Here is a 15,516-nt window from a genome sequence, read left to right as displayed (position 1 = left end):
ATGGCGCTTGGCTAATTGTACGAGTAGTTTCAAAGGATGAGAGATCATCATAGTTGGGAGGGAGAAATAACATTTGACGTCATCGAGATGACGGCTCATAATCGAGTCGTCCGCGTTCGCGGCAGCATCAGGTTTTCTTCCTACTTGGCAGGCAAAGCTGTGCGTTTATCCATTAGTTGACGGTTGTTTTTATTAATCATCGATTTTTTAGCATTTCAAATACAATTGGAAGGAATAATCAGCCAAGTTATGGATCTGTGACAAAAGATTTAACTCGTAAAGTTGCATTTTTCAGCGAATCCATCTCAGGTGAACGAACAAGAATCTTAGCTCGCTTTCTTATTTAAAACTTTCTATATTGCATGTTACTACCAGAACGACTTTTTAAAATGTTACCTTGCGATTGAATTAAAAATATTAAATCGAATTATTTGAAACGAGAAAAGTGTTAGCTATATAATCCTACTTTAATTAAAAGAGATTAATTCGAAAATTGCCGTGTGTCAATTGCCATAGCGTGAAAAGTAGAGAGGAAAACCTCCCACTTGACGCGAACGTCGTTCATCGGCACGCACGACATACTTCTATTCTGAAAAGATCGTCACGATCAGTTTAAATCGAGACAACTTGATTTCCTTCGTAGCGCAGCCTCGCCTCCGCACGTCGATGTCGCCGTGCGAGTATATTTTTCGACCTTGACATTGACACTGTTAAGTGCGGCTGCTGGCGTGCATTTGTTGACATTTTTATTTTCATAAAATCGTAGCAATAAATAATTTATCAATTGATTAACATCTAAAATTGTGTCTCAAAAATTTCAGTCGTTGTAAAGTAGCGATGATGAAAGTTTGCCAATGTTTAATTTAGATCAAATAACAAGTCTGAACAAGTAACGAAAAGTGCATAATATGATCGCATATTTGTTTACTCTAATCAGATAAAAATAATTTCAAGAAGTGTTACATTAGTGCCAGTTAATCGAGCAATACCAATTTTTTTCACGCGTAATTATGACGAATGGATTTTTCAACGTACGATTTTCACGCCGTCATTAATCCAACTAATAATGTTACACGAGTAGCACAACAGCGATCAAACAATCGAATAAATTTGCTCGTTCGTAATCTTATCTGAATAATAACATAAAAAACATCAGCAACGAAAAAAAAATCACATACTTATATATAGCAAAAACGAGTTTTTCAATCTTTGAAGAGAGGAAGGAAGGGGACGAACGACGACTTCGCGCACGCCAATAACCTTCAGTCGCGTCTCGAACGTCAATTTTCCTAGTTGCGCGCCTTAAATCATCGGTTTTTCGCACTATCGATATAATAGTTTATAGTTAAGTATATACACAAACATGGAGCTGACGACTTGGCTGCTGATCGGCGCCGTCCTGTACGCGATCTGGTCGTTTCTGAACGCACGCCTGCGTTACTTCGAGTCCTTGAACTTGCCCTACGTGCCGGGAGTGCCGTTCTTCGGCTCGATGGCCAGCGCCGTGTTTCGCATCTGTCACATCAGCGAGACGGTGAAGAACATCTACAGGTACAATCCCGAGGCCAAGTACATCGGCGCGTTCGACTTCATGCGGCCCGTGATCGTCCTTCGCGATCTCGACGTCATTAAAAATGTCACCATCAAAAATTTCGACAACTTTCCGGATCATCAGGCCTTCATCGACGACTCGGTCGATCCTCTGTTCGGCGGTGGCCTCTTCAACATCGCCGGCGAGCGCTGGAAGGAGGCCCGAGCCCTACTGAGTCCGGCCTTCACCTCCAGCAAGATGAAGGGCATGTTCGAGCTGATGGTGGTGTGCGGTAAAAATTTCGTCAATTACCTCAGCAATCTGCCGGAAAAAGAGCGCAAGGCCATAGCCACCAAGGACATGTTCGGCAAGCTGACCAACGACGTCATCGGTACCTGCGCCTTCGGCATCAACGTCAACTCACTGGAAAATCCGAAAAACGACTTTTTCATCCTCGGCAAGGAGGCCACGACCATCGACGGCGTCATGACCTTGAAATTCTTCATCGCCCGGTCGTTTCCCAACGTGATGAAGTGGTTCAACATCAAGTTCGTGAGCGAGCGAGTCCAGCGTTTCTTCACCAGTATCGTGAGCACGACCATCGCCACCCGCGACGAGCAGGGAATCAGTCGGCCCGACATGATCCAGCTGATGATGGACGCCCGCGGCAAGGAGGGCAAGAACTTCAAGCTCGACATCACCTCCATGACCGCCCAGGCCTTCATATTTTTCTTCGGCGGCTTCGACACCACCTCGACGCAAATGTGCATCATAGCCCACGAGCTGGCCATCAACCGGGACATCCAGAAACGACTGCAGGACGAGATCGACGACGTCCTCGAGAGGAGCAAGGGAAAGCTGACCTACGAGGCGCTCAACAACATGCTGTACCTCGACGCCATCTTCAACGAGTCCATGAGGTTCCATCCGCAGGCGGGCTTCCTCGATCGGCTCTGCGTCAAGGCCTTCGAGCTGCCGCCCGCGCTACCCGGCCTCAAGCCGTTCGTCGTCCAGCCGGGCATGAACGTGTGGATACCGGCGGTGGCGATACACCGCGACCCCGAGTACTACGACGAGCCCGACAGCTTCAATCCCGACCGCTATTATCAGAAGAAGGTCACCATCAACGACACCCAGAATCTGGGCTTCGGCATCGGGCCGAGGAGCTGCATCGGCAATCGCTTCGCCATCATGGAGACGAAGCTGCTGTTCTTCTTTCTGCTGTCCAAGTTCAATCTGGTGCCCAACGACAAGACCTGCTCGCCACTCGTCTACAGCAAAAAGACCTTCAGTTTGATACCGCCGGGCGGTTACAGTCTGGCGATAGAGCCGAGGACCGATGCCAGTGCGTACGCGTAATGTAGTGGATTTTTTTTAACTTCGATTTTTTGTAATTAAATTTATTTTTAACGCGAAACAAGTATGCAAAACGATGTGATGACGATGTATTAGGACCAAAGCCAAAAAAGTATTTTGATAAATTGTAGCTGAACCCTGTACAAATATTTCTATTTTGGTAAGAGTATAAATAAATTTTATGATTTTTTCTATGATTATTATTTGCTACATCTCTTGTTCATACTGAAATTAATGAATTTCATTATAAACGTTTTATATAACTTTCAGTAAATAAAAAATTTATATTCGTATTGAAAAGTTCTTATTGAAAATTTTATATAAATAAGCGTTCGTACATATCACTAGATAAGTTAATTGAAAATTCACAAACATATCCTGACTAGCATAAACATTGTAAGTATTAAAACAGTATACAGTAATAAAAATGAATAATATAAATAGCAAAAATATTGATTACTGATTAGAAGACTCGGTATCGCTGCTGTTGTCCTAAAAATGAGCACAATAATAAAAATTAATCATCAACGTATTTAAAATGTCAATCGGTAAACAATCGATTTTCCTTACCGTTGAACTGCCGGACAAATCGCAATTAGTACCGAGATCTTTGGAAAAAACTTTGTCCTCATTTATCGGCTCGACCAAACCCTTGCCCCAAGGGATGAGATTGTGGTCGAGTTGGAACGTCTTGGAAAGTTTTCTTATGATTCCTTCGTTTATCGAGTTGAAAGGTTTTTGCAGTTTTTTTTGTTGTAGCGCGAGAGCGATACTAGCCAAAGGACATTTTGTGTCGGGTTTGGTGCATTTCTTGTTTTTTTTGCCTAATGAGTAGAAAGAGCCGTCCAAATCGCAGTTGTCGATCGACGAGCAAGAGTCCGAGTCGCAGTGACAGGATTCGCCGCAGATGCAAGTTTCGGACGAGGAACAGGAGATCGCCGTCAAACAAGTACAGTCGGAGCTCTGGGATTTGTTAATTTATCATTACATATTCCTTTGTTGTGCTAAATATTAAAAGTACCAAGGATCATAACCTACGTCAGAATCAGCATCGTCTAACATTTTATACTTCTTGTAGCTATCGACTAATTCATCTGTCGTGGCGTCTAAACGTCTCAATTTTTCGGACACTAATTTTATTGGTTCGACGAGATCGTATTGTTGGAGTTCCTAAAATTAAAGCAGCTATCATGTAGACGTATAAACAAGATGTCAACAAACAATCAGTTTATGTAATTTCACAGCCTACCGTGACTCGTTGTAGAATCAATTCGAATTTATCGGCTACGTCCGAAACTTTTACGTTATCAAAAAGTTCGTAAACTTTAATACCAATAGTCTAAATAAATTCATTATTACTTGTATTATGAATATAGACTCTTTATCGTCATTAATCTCCTCTTACTTACATCATTTTTCGATTCTGTGATTAATCGCAATTTATTTTTGTGCGAGTCGACAACTGCGCTCTCAACAGAATCTGGTTTCGAGGATTTGGCAACTGACATGATTTTTTGTTGTTGATATTTTGAATGAAGTTTTAAATTTTGTTCGCGAAATTAAATATTGGAAAATTTTATATTGAAAGGTTAATATTTGATACAAACTGCAAACTTCATGTGTTATGATAGGTTGTATAATCACTACATAATAAATGAAATGATAGTTCAAATAACGTCTTGGATAATAATAGCACCTATTGCAGTCTGATACGACCAGAGTTACTTGGACAAACGATATAAATTGAAAAATAATGTTTAGATGATTTATAGATCGAATGGAAATTTACAACATTTCAAGTTTAATTGTAAGCATGATCTATTTTTAATTTTATTTTAACAAATGTACGATATTGGTTTGTTTTTTTTTAAATAATAGTTTTAAATACTTGAGGGATTAATTTTCAAAATAGTACTTTAAAAGTTTTCCATTTTCGGCCTGAAATAAAATAGAATACAGTTATTACAGGTTTTTTTAAATGTAAAAGTACGTTCATGTCCCATACCTTACGTTGTCTCCATAGAATAATAAATATCAAGAAATGAAATAATTTTTTTGGAATATCGACAATAGCATCGACGAGAGTTTCGCCATCCAGCTACTTATCTCACAATCGTGCCTGCGGTTTCTGCAGAGAATATCGCTGAACATGGACCAACATGATCAGAAAAGTTGATACGTCCAAGCCTATGACCCTTCGACTTTTCATTATTAAAATATTACAAAAATTACATTAGCCTCCACAATTTAAAAATGTAAATAATTTATAAGATACGTACTTGCATCGCAACGCAGATCAGTTGCCTGGGAAAGCACAAATTTCAACCGTGCCCAGTGACTGGAGCCTTTCATTCTTCTAAATCATTTTCTTTTTCAATCTTTTCTTTACTTGTTTCGCTACTTCTCATTTCCTGTATCGTGCGCTCTGCTTCGACGAGTCTTTTCTTTAACTCGGCTATTTCATCTTTGTAATTTTCAACTTTTAAAATATCAACTGACAATGCCCTGTGGTATGCATGCGCAACGCTTCGAGACGACGTTTGCGACAACCTTGAAGTTATTGTACAAAATTAACGATAATATTTTGAACTTTATGATTTTTATAAAATTACCTGAATTTGAGATCGGCTATGATTTTTTTGTACTTGATCGCTTCGGCCGTGGTCGCTTCTTTGAGTTTCGCCTCGAAATTGCGCTTGGCGATTTTCGCCGCCTTGCGCTCCTCGTGCAGCTCCGATCGGGCTTTGGCCAGATCCTCCCTGAGCTGTCGCGCGCCCTCCTCCAACCAATGAATGGTCTTGCGCAGGCGATCCGCCTCGTCTCTTTTCGGTGATTTCGCGAGTCTCCTCCATCTGAAGCTGCTCTGCTTCGCCACTGGAAATGGTTCTTCGACTATCGCCGGCTCCTCCACCACCTCCTCCTCCTTTTCGGCCTTGTGATTTTCATTGACGAGATCCTGGATCGCTCGAGCTATCTCCGGAGCCGTCAACATCTCCGTTTCGCCGGATAATTTCATGGACGTCTTTGACTCCTCGGCTTTCTGCATTTTTTCGCATACGTTGTCCACTATGGTGCGATACATGCCGATCGTCTTCTCGACTTCCTCCTCTTTCTTCTTTTTAATTAGCTTCTCGACGTATCCATCGTTGTCGATATTGACGCAACTGAACTCTCTGTGTCTCAGTTTCGAGGGCTTGGCTTTGCACACGTTCTCGAAGGTACAGCTCGTCGACGCCAGTGTGTGGCTAGTTTTGTTCTCGAAAATCGTGCTCATTTGATTTTGATGTCGCTTTGATTTTGAATTACTTTCGTTCAATGCTCTGGTTTCTTTTTTAGCTTTTTGATGTAGAAGATTAGTATTCTCGGTAGCTTCGATTTTTTTTCGTTTGTTTGACGCAGTAATGCCATTTTTACCGTTTTCATTGTTAATCAGTTTTTTTGAATTTGGCACCTTTTGTCCAGAGATTTTATTTTGAGTCTGAAACATCGATAATCGTCAATTTATCATACATTGAACGAAAAAAAATTCGATTAAAATGTGCAGGATAAATCTTGATTTATGCGTGGTTTTACCGTAGATTCGTTTGTCCGGGAGCCTCGTATTTTTGCGGCTAAATTGGCGAAAAAGCCGCTCAGCCTTGACTTGCTGGTTTCCCCGCACAAACACTTGAGCTTCGGAGATGCGGCGTACAGACATTTCGGGTCCTCGTAGCGCGATTGTTGGGCATCACCGAGTCGTCTCGATTTTTCTTGGGCTGTTTGGCGATATTTCTGTATTATGTTCGATGTCGTACGTGAAGTGGCAATCGGCAGTTTTTGCTCGGTCGCATTACTTTTCATCATCGTTAATTTCGCTGCGGGTGCCGGTACTCACTGCTCAGGAATTCATTATAATTGTTTCTGAAAGCAAAATTCATTTTGATTATGTAATTTTATAGAATTATTTTTTAGTGAATTTTCAATGTTGATAAAATTAAAAAGTATTCGTTGTTTTGTATCATTTGATTTTTTCGTAAGTTAACTTTTAATTTTAGCAGGTCGCCGCATATGAGAAAAACAGCTGATCGCTTATAATAAAAGCAAATTAAAAAATTCTTCAATACCTGAAACCTGTTCGATTATTTGTACGCGTTTTGTTCCTTAATAGGATAACAACAAGATGAAAAATATTGAAAAAACCAATAATTAAAATTCATGGTCGAGAAACAATTTGTGCGAGTCCGATGCAGGTCAGAGGCCTCAAACAAATGCTTCTCTCGCGATCGAAATTATTACTCGAATCACGTTACAGGGTCACGCACAACAAGCGACGTACGTCGTCAGCCAATAAAAAGTTTACACCTTCTGTCGAAACTTAATAATCGTTTGATCGGTACGCAGACGTAAAAATAAAAATCGAGAATCGAACGCGAACGAAAAATGTAGTTCAAATCTTGCAACGAGTGTGTATGCATCATGAATACATTTAAATTGACAACAAACATAAATTAAAGTGCAATAAAATGAAAAAAAAATTGCCGAGTGTTTAGAATTATTCATTCAGCTCAATAATATTTTCATCAACGTAAAACAAAGCTCTACTATGACTTTACTATCGAGCGAAAAAGTAAGAAATCTTACGAAAGGTAAGCATCTATAATGTAACTAAATTGATAAGTATTTTTAATAATTATCGAAGCTAGTTTTCAACAGAAGTCCAGCGTGTGCACTATAAAGTCTTCAACGACGATTTATCGATATCGATCGGCTTACAGGTTTTTCGGATTAAAATAACACGCGCAATTAACATAAATACGTGCTACACACGCAGAAACCAGGTTGATCTTGAACCACGCGTTACAACCTCCTACAGTTCCTGCGTCCACATCGGTGCGTCTGGCAAAAAAGAAAAAGATCTCTTCGGAGCTGCTACCGCAAAATTTTGCCGCGGCTCGTAATAATAATCAGTCGCGACTCGTCAGCCTTCGCGCGCGGAGCAGTAGCCTTTAAGTATCCAAGCTCTCTCTCTCTCTCTCTCTCTCTGGAAAACTGCAACAAGGCACGCGACGATAATGGCACCAAGCTCGGCCGCTCTCGGTGCTGCCTCGGTGGCGGTGATCGCGATCCTGCTGTTCACTACGGGTAATTCCGTCCAAGCGGCGAATCTGGATCTGCTCGGCTCGTTCGCTCGGGGCGGTCCCGTGCGCGGACTGACCGGTAGCCTGAAAAGCGCGATCGGTAAGACGCAGGAGATCGCGGGAAGCGCCGTCAACAAGACGACCAGCGCGGTGGCCAGCGAGGTCACGAGCGTGAAGCAAGGAGTGTCCGAGGTGGCCGACACCATCGGCAGCACCGTCGACAAGACCACCGACGCCGTGGCCAGCACCGCCGAGGAGGCCATCACGAGCGTCAAGGAGAAGGTGGACGACTTCAAGGAGTACGTCAAGGACGGCTTGGAGCTCAACTGTCTGGGCTTTCCCAAGGGACCGCTGACCGCGGCTCTGGAGTCGATACTGTCGTCCGAGACCAAGAGCGACGAGGTCAAGTTTTACTTCTCGACTCGCAGGCGGCCCAATTATCAGGCCTTCAGCATCGCGAATTTCACTCTGAGAGGCAGCGACTTTGACATCAGACGCAACACCTACGTCATAACCCATGGATTTTTGTCGCACGGAAATGAAAAGTGGCTCGCGGATATGAAAAATTCCATTCTCAATTACGTAAGTACTGCACTGTTTTTATCGCTTCCTGCGTGCGTATATTCGTATATTCTTATTTAAATATCGCCGTAAAACATAATTTATCGCATCTTCGCGTAGATTTCTAAAAACGGCACACTTTTAGAACAATAGGCGCGCGTCGAATAAAGCTTTTGCGCGCTTTTCGGAAGAACGGATAACTCTTTTGTGCCTTTCGTAAATTAAAATTAATTTCGCCTTTTTTGTTCCGCGCAGGAGAATGCAAATGTAATTGTCACCGATTGGCAGAAAGGCAGCAACACGTTCAATTACGTGTCAGCTGCGGCCAGCACCAAAATAGTGGGAGAGGCGATCGCTTCGTAAGTATACACACAATTTTCAATATTCAATTCTACTTTTTTCTTCCTTTTTTTTTCTTTAAATTTCAAAGCATAATATCGAATAAAGCACGTAAACTGGCATAAATTACAACAACAACGAAAAAAATACATCTGTTTATACCGCGCGCAAATGGACTTTTCCAACATAACCGGATGGCACTGATACAATTACACTCGTTATGTGTATATAGATTTGCTCGCGAGATAGAATTGTAGCGGATCGTAAAATGATTATAAGCGTTAAGTAATGAGGGTAATTGATCCGACTCGTTTGTGTAGTGCACGCGTCGATCGAGCGCCTAAGATTTCGTTAGTCAGTGAATATTTTCCAAGGTAGTGACGTCAAGATCGCTATTATTTTTTCCACCTTTTTTTTCTTAACAAACTCGTTACTTTGTCGTATGAAATATAACGCACCAAAACATTCTTACTTTTAGAACCGCCATTGACCCCTCTCACGTTGACCCAATCCGACTCTCTCGATCTAAAAATACAAAAAAAATGATCCAAATTAATTTCAGAAAATTAATCGATACCATCCACTTTGTCTTTCAGTCTACTGTTGAAAATCAAAACGCAATCGCCGAACGGGGCCCGTAAAGGCCGTCTGCATCTGATCGGGCACAGTCTGGGCGCGCACATAAGCGGACGCGCCGCCTTCGTGATCAAGCAGAACGAGAAGCAGGACGCGTCGCGTGGCGGCGCCTGGATCGCCAACCGGGTCACGGGCTTGGATCCGGCTCAGCCCTGCTTCCAGTCGAAGGATCCGGAACTGAAGCTGACGCCGGACGACGCGCCCTACGTCGACATCATACACACGAACGCTCGGACGCTGCTGTTCTTCGGGCTCGGATTGTCGGAGCAATTGGGTATATACGCACGAGGACTATGAATAATTATTTTTCGGAATCGTTGTTTTGAATTTTAATATTGTATATTTCTTTGTTAGGATTCACTGATTTTTATCCCAACGGAGGCAAGGCCCAACCGGGATGCGTCGACATCGATACGGGATTCTGGAAATCCCTGCTCATACCAGCAAATTGTAAATAATTTTGTTATTCGCGCCAGTCCGCTAGAAAAAATTTAAAAAAAAAAAATGTTTATATCGCGTTGCAGTGATTCAAGAGGCGATCTGCAGCCACGGCCGCTCCTACAAATATTTCACCGAGTCGATAGACAACGCCGTGAATAATAGCTGCTCTTTCGTCGGGCATCGATGGAATAAGTTATACGAGAATCTTGAAAATTTGATTCACCCTACTTGCTCGGACGATCGCGCGAGTTGCCCGGAAATGGGCATACACTCCATCAAGACTTATCCTCAAAACGAGGGATCGTACTTCGTACCCACGGGAGACGATTCGCCCCATTGTCGTGAGTTCATGATTTAACGATGAAAAATTCATACATTTTTTTGCGATTATTTGCTAATAATGATGAAATTTCAGATTTGAAAGACACGGACAAGGAGAGAATCGTCAAACAGATCACCAACGACGACATCTCGAATTTATCACGTTTGGCAAAGGAATTGTTGCCTAAAGGATAATAAACTTTCTTAGCTCTGCAATATTTTTTTAATAATACTATCATTTTTTTATTTACTTGTTATATTATGTGATGATGTGTAAATTTGATAGCTTTTAATAAGTCGAATGTAGAATTATTTTTATAAACTTAATTTGGTAGCTACAATTTTTAGGAAGTCGATGTCTTTCGAAATAATATTATAATAAAAGATATCTTCGATTAAGATTTTCGATTCTTTCACAAATCCCGAATTAAATGGAAACCATTTTAAAAAATTTCTAAAATCAACAGCAGATCTTGAAGGTTTCACCCGATCTTACAAAATATTAACCCCTGGAAAATCTTCATATTTGTCATTGCGATTAACCGTCCCCCAGCAGCGAGTTTGCAAAAAGTAAAAATAGATCAAATGCAAATGCATGAACTCTCTCGGTTGGAGCGCATCAGGGGGCTCAAAGGGAGAACTTTGGTCTCTCTGCGCGCGCATCTTATATATATATATAGCAGCAGCAGTGGACTGCGAACTTCCAGTTAGTAAATAAAGGAACCGTGCTGACTCCGTTTCTCTCGACTGGCGTGTGCGGAACTATAATATAAATGCCACGAGAGACGTCGCGAGCTTCCGTGTTTTGCATTTGATCTTTTGATTCTCGACGCGAAAAAAGTGCGTTTAGCGAAAAAAAATTCGAACGTCGTTGGCATTTAATTGCTAACATCGCGGCTGCTTTTATAATTTAACCGCAGTGCTCGAAACAAGGCAAGTGATCACTCCCCGCTCGTCGTATCGCATTTATTTTTCAATTCGAAATTCCATATCTCCACCCGCTCGTTAATTATTCTCCGTAAAATCGTCGTTCGCGTCATACGTCGCAACTGTGACCGACGCGATAAGGGTCGGCACTCGCAAATTACAGCTTTTTGTGACATACTTATTGTATATAGGCGCGCGGCGGTGAACTCGTGTGAGCCCCGCAGTCGCACATGCACACGGCACACACACAGTTTACATATTGATCGTTCGTGCACATTCTCTCTACTACACCCCCGGCACAGAGAGAGAAAGCGCGACCCCACTTTAACCCCCCTGCTGTGCTGCTGTTATCTCGAGTGATAGCGCGAATACAACGCGACGAAACTCGCCATGATGATGTATTGTGCGAATGTGCATTGACGGAACGATATTTATTGCGAAGTGTAACCGTGTAACGATAGTATATAGTTAAAAAAGTGACGGTTCGCTGTGTGGGCCCACGTGACATTCGTTGTTTACAAATTTAGGCGTATTGTAACGCGACGCGTTTTAGAACTATTTATTTAGAATTTTTCATTGCGAAATATAATACGCCCATTTCCTTCGCAATTCGCTCGAATGAATTTTTTTAAAGAAAAACAATCTAGTGGATAACTTTTCTTTCAGAACTATAAACAAGAAGCCTTAAAAAAAGATGATCACGTCCTGAACTTTGGAAAAACTTTGTACGAAGAACCAGAATAAAAGTTTGGATCAGTTGCGCGAACCAATTAAAACTATAACAATATCATCGTGCCAACGAGTGACATGAATTAATCGCCGTTGAATAATACGCCGATATAAATGTCCTACTACATCATCCCCCGAACGATATAGTAATTGGATAAAAATTAATCGAACGATATGTCGAACGCGAGCGAGACAACGACGACGACGAAACCGACGACCATCGTGATGCCCGTCATCATTCAAGTACCCGCGGAACAACAACAATCGGGTCAGCAGCAGCAGCAGCCGGCGGTGCAGATCAATCAGCGGATGCTGCGCTCGCCCAGCCACGAGAGCGTCACTACGGACCTGTCGCTGTTCAGCTGCTCGTCCGTGGCCGGCAGCGATCGAGGAGGAGGAGGAGGAAACAAAACGGTCGGCTCGTTCAAGTCCTACAGCGACATGCACCTGTCGGATCGCGGCCCGTCGCCCAATCCCGACTCGAGATTGCGCGTCTTTAGCAATAGGTACATTATTATACATGATTTAGAAGATTTTCCGGGGAAAAAGGGGGTAGTCGAACTTGAGATAAAATAAAATTTCAGGCCAGCCGACATCCTCGAGAATCTGTGGTTCGAGGAGGAGACCGACCTGATCCGCAGCTTCGGCGCCCTGTCCACGGCCCTGGGCCTGCAGAAGAGCTTCAGCACCTCGGACCTGACTCAGCTGGCCGCGAGTCCGCGCGACACCCTGCTCTCCTGTCGCAACGGGTGCAGCCAGTTGCGCTCGACCGTGTCCTCGTACGATCTCGATCTGTCCTCGTGCCGGGGCCGTATGCTCCTGGAGCAGGTGCGCTTCGATCGGGCCTCGCGCTCCTGCAGCACTTGGGTCGCCGTGGGCGACGTCGTCTCCAATTCTCAGCTGCCCTCGCCCTACGGCGGCGCCTCGTGCGCTCTGCCCTCGATCAATAATAACGCCAATGCCGATCGAGTCGAGCAACGGCAACGGCATCGTGAGCCGTCGGCGATGCCGTTCACCGCCGCGGATCTCATCAGATCGGTCAACAAGAAGATCCGACAGAACTACATCAAGAGAAGGTAATTCTCTCTCTCTCTCTCTCTCTCTCTCGATCTCGATCTCTATTCTTTCGGTGTAATAATTTTCTATATACGCGCCGTTACTCGACAGGCTGTTGACGACCTACCGCGCCCTGGAGCGGCTCTCCCAGAGCGAGTTCAACCTCGACAAGCTCGAGGTGACGGTGCCGGCCTCGGCCTCGGGCTGCACTCGTAAACGACCCGAGAGCATGGACTGCGGCCGCAAAGCGTCCGGCGCAGCCTCGGCCCTCGGCCTACCGCCGAAGATCGGCAGCAACGTGGCGCTTCCGGGGTTGGGAGGAGGCCGCGAGCACGAGCAAGCCCTCACCGTCAAGGACATCGAGCGCGAGCGAGGCCGACAGCTGTCCAAGTACGAGAGGAACATGCTGATCTTCAACTGGCTTCATACGCTCGACGACGGCAGCGGCGGAGGTAACAACGACATGGGCGAAACCGCGGCGGTCGTCTCGACGGTCGCCTCCTGCGTCCAGGCCAATGCCAATATCGCTACGGCTACTACGGCCCATTAAATATCAGCTAAACTTTGAACTGGACGAAATATTTCAACTGCTTTCATCGATCGCCGAACAACGCTTATATATTTTCGTAATTGCCAATTTTGTGCAGGGCTCTGTGTGTGTGTGTGTGTGGGTGTACTTCGCCCGTCGAGAGGAGATTACAAATTTACAATTTACCCCTGCGATGATCAATAATTTTTAGCTGCATGCGTTAAATTGCGAGAGCTCAAAGCTCCACGCGTAATGTAAATATTTACATAATAATACGACGTTTGTATATATAATATACCGATAGGTCCGTGCCTTTTTGAATTATTTTAGAATCTATTCGAGTTGCAACGATATGCGAGAGGAAAATCGTAAATCGTTGACTTTTTCGCATATTATTTGTTAACACACACACTTACGGATACGATTGAAACTAACCTCATGTTGTTCAAAGCGGACGTGCCATGAATGTGAATAAGAAAATATATTTAATCGGCTCGTGGTTTTCCGCGTGATTCCGAATCATGTTAATTACGATTTTTTTCTCAGTTATGGAATTTCTATTTGATACTTTTTACCGAGAAACTTTTTTCACTTAAAATTTTGATTTTACTTTTTGACGTAAGGTGGTTTGACGTTGCGGTAAATTTACAGGTTACTTTTCGAATGTTGAAATAATTTAGTCAACGAAATACTCATTTCGATATATTATTTTTTATTATCAATAAGAGACATATTTAATTAAGATTTTCTAAAGAACGATAATTTATTTTTTAACATAAAATGCATCTATAAGGATCCCTGAATTTTGAAATTTTAGAAAAATAATTTAGGATAGGTTGCGAATAATAAAGTCAGTAGACGTTACGATGAAAGAAATATGACTTATGTGGAGTAATAAAGTACAAGTTCTATTGTTAGAAACGAGACAAGGCTCGAAAAATCTATGTGTAGCTATTTTAACAATTGCATCGATGAATTTACGCGATGAGTGTAGCGAGCCAAAGATTAATGAATTTATCAATTACAGTATTATTTGTTCAACGTTTTTGCTTGAATTAAATATAGACGTAAAACTGCTACCAAAGAGCGCACATATTCCTCGACGATATTAATATACAAATAATTAAAATGAATGTACATGTTAGTGGGGTAAAGTTAGCGATGGAACCGAATGCATTTGCAAAAGTCTTATTAATAAATGTTGTTAAAGTCATTGTTCACTTTATTTAGAAATACTTTTTAGCTGGTAGATAAGTAAATTTATAGTGCTCAAATTTGAACTGAATTCTTTACGCAATACTTTACATACGTTGAAAAGTTTTAATAAAAAAAAAACCGTCACGCCTATCAAATAGGTAGAACAATACGAAAAAACTTTTTCAAACATTGATTAAAAAAAATTATCCTTTCCAAAAAAAAAGAAGGAAAAAAATTAATTTTTGTATGTTGAATATAAAATAAAATGTTTTAATTGTTGAATACGCCCGTTTTATAATTGGGAAGTTGTAAGATACTGTAAACAATATTACAATAATGTTAATTATGCTATACATACACAATAAATAATATTATATATATTTACATAGAATTTACAGCTTTCCAAGAAATTCGAAGCCACAGATGAGTATTTTGAATGCGCAAATTGTTAATTAGTGTTTGGCATTATGTATATCGATTTATGTATGCCAATTTTACGTAAATATTGTATAATCCCAACATATCGATGCCAAATACGAAATTATTATTGCTTTTTTTCTATCACTATATTTATGGAGTACTGTTAACAATGCTATGAATAAAGAATATATACTTTGTGAACAAAAAAACTCAAAATGAAAATAAAAATGTTCAAATTAATCCGTTTATTCAAATTTTTTCATATCCATACTGACGCAAGTATTAAAGAAAATTAAAAGTTTCAGAGGCGTTTCACACTAAAATTGGTGTTATTTATTTTTGAAATGAAAATTTGA

General features: G+C 41.9%; 5 protein-coding genes across 5 annotated transcripts; 3 read left to right on the top strand and 2 right to left on the bottom strand.

Annotated features, from left to right (window-relative positions):
• The first annotated feature begins 107 nt into the window (after positions 1-107).
• On the top strand, positions 108-15,390 carry LOC106656508. Its single transcript, XM_014377513.2, has 4 exons — positions 108-309; positions 11,896-12,464; positions 12,543-13,034; positions 13,126-15,390. The coding sequence occupies exons 2-4, from the start codon at positions 12,133-12,135 to the stop codon at positions 13,562-13,564; spliced, it is 1,263 nt and encodes a 420-aa protein (XP_014232999.1). The 5' UTR covers positions 108-309; positions 11,896-12,132; the 3' UTR covers positions 13,565-15,390.
• LOC106659447 (cytochrome P450 9e2-like) lies at positions 860-3,180 on the top strand. Its single transcript, XM_014382020.2, has one exon. The coding sequence runs from the start codon at positions 1,364-1,366 to the stop codon at positions 2,888-2,890; it is 1,527 nt and encodes a 508-aa protein (XP_014237506.1). The 5' UTR covers positions 860-1,363; the 3' UTR covers positions 2,891-3,180.
• Positions 3,291-4,405, bottom strand: LOC106659448. Its single transcript, XM_014382021.2, has 4 exons — positions 4,297-4,405; positions 4,137-4,226; positions 3,926-4,057; positions 3,291-3,850 (listed from the first exon to the last, which is right to left on the bottom strand). The coding sequence occupies exons 1-4, from the start codon at positions 4,393-4,395 to the stop codon at positions 3,380-3,382; spliced, it is 792 nt and encodes a 263-aa protein (XP_014237507.2). The 5' UTR covers positions 4,396-4,405; the 3' UTR covers positions 3,291-3,379.
• On the bottom strand, positions 5,210-7,300 carry LOC106656545 (girdin-like). Its single transcript, XM_023462142.1, has 3 exons — positions 6,461-7,300; positions 5,500-6,365; positions 5,210-5,437 (listed from the first exon to the last, which is right to left on the bottom strand). The coding sequence occupies exons 1-3, from the start codon at positions 6,728-6,730 to the stop codon at positions 5,236-5,238; spliced, it is 1,338 nt and encodes a 445-aa protein (XP_023317910.1). The 5' UTR covers positions 6,731-7,300; the 3' UTR covers positions 5,210-5,235.
• LOC106656544 (pancreatic lipase-related protein 2-like) lies at positions 7,425-10,701 on the top strand. The gene is made up of 7 exons (XM_014377579.1): positions 7,425-7,512; positions 7,642-8,586; positions 8,821-8,924; positions 9,501-9,814; positions 9,895-9,990; positions 10,065-10,322; positions 10,397-10,701. The coding sequence occupies exons 2-7, from the start codon at positions 7,939-7,941 to the stop codon at positions 10,495-10,497; spliced, it is 1,521 nt and encodes a 506-aa protein (XP_014233065.1). The 5' UTR covers positions 7,425-7,512; positions 7,642-7,938; the 3' UTR covers positions 10,498-10,701.
• Positions 15,391-15,516: the final 126 nt, after the last annotated feature.

The sequence above is a fragment of the Trichogramma pretiosum genome, unplaced genomic scaffold (assembly GCF_000599845.2).
Source record: "Trichogramma pretiosum strain Unisexual culture from Peru unplaced genomic scaffold, Tpre_2.0 scaffold20, whole genome shotgun sequence".
In the NCBI taxonomy this organism is placed as follows: Eukaryota; Metazoa; Arthropoda; class Insecta; order Hymenoptera; family Trichogrammatidae; genus Trichogramma; species Trichogramma pretiosum.
The sequence above is the reverse complement of the archived record's forward strand: the minus strand, read 5'-3'. Positions and strand labels throughout refer to the sequence as shown.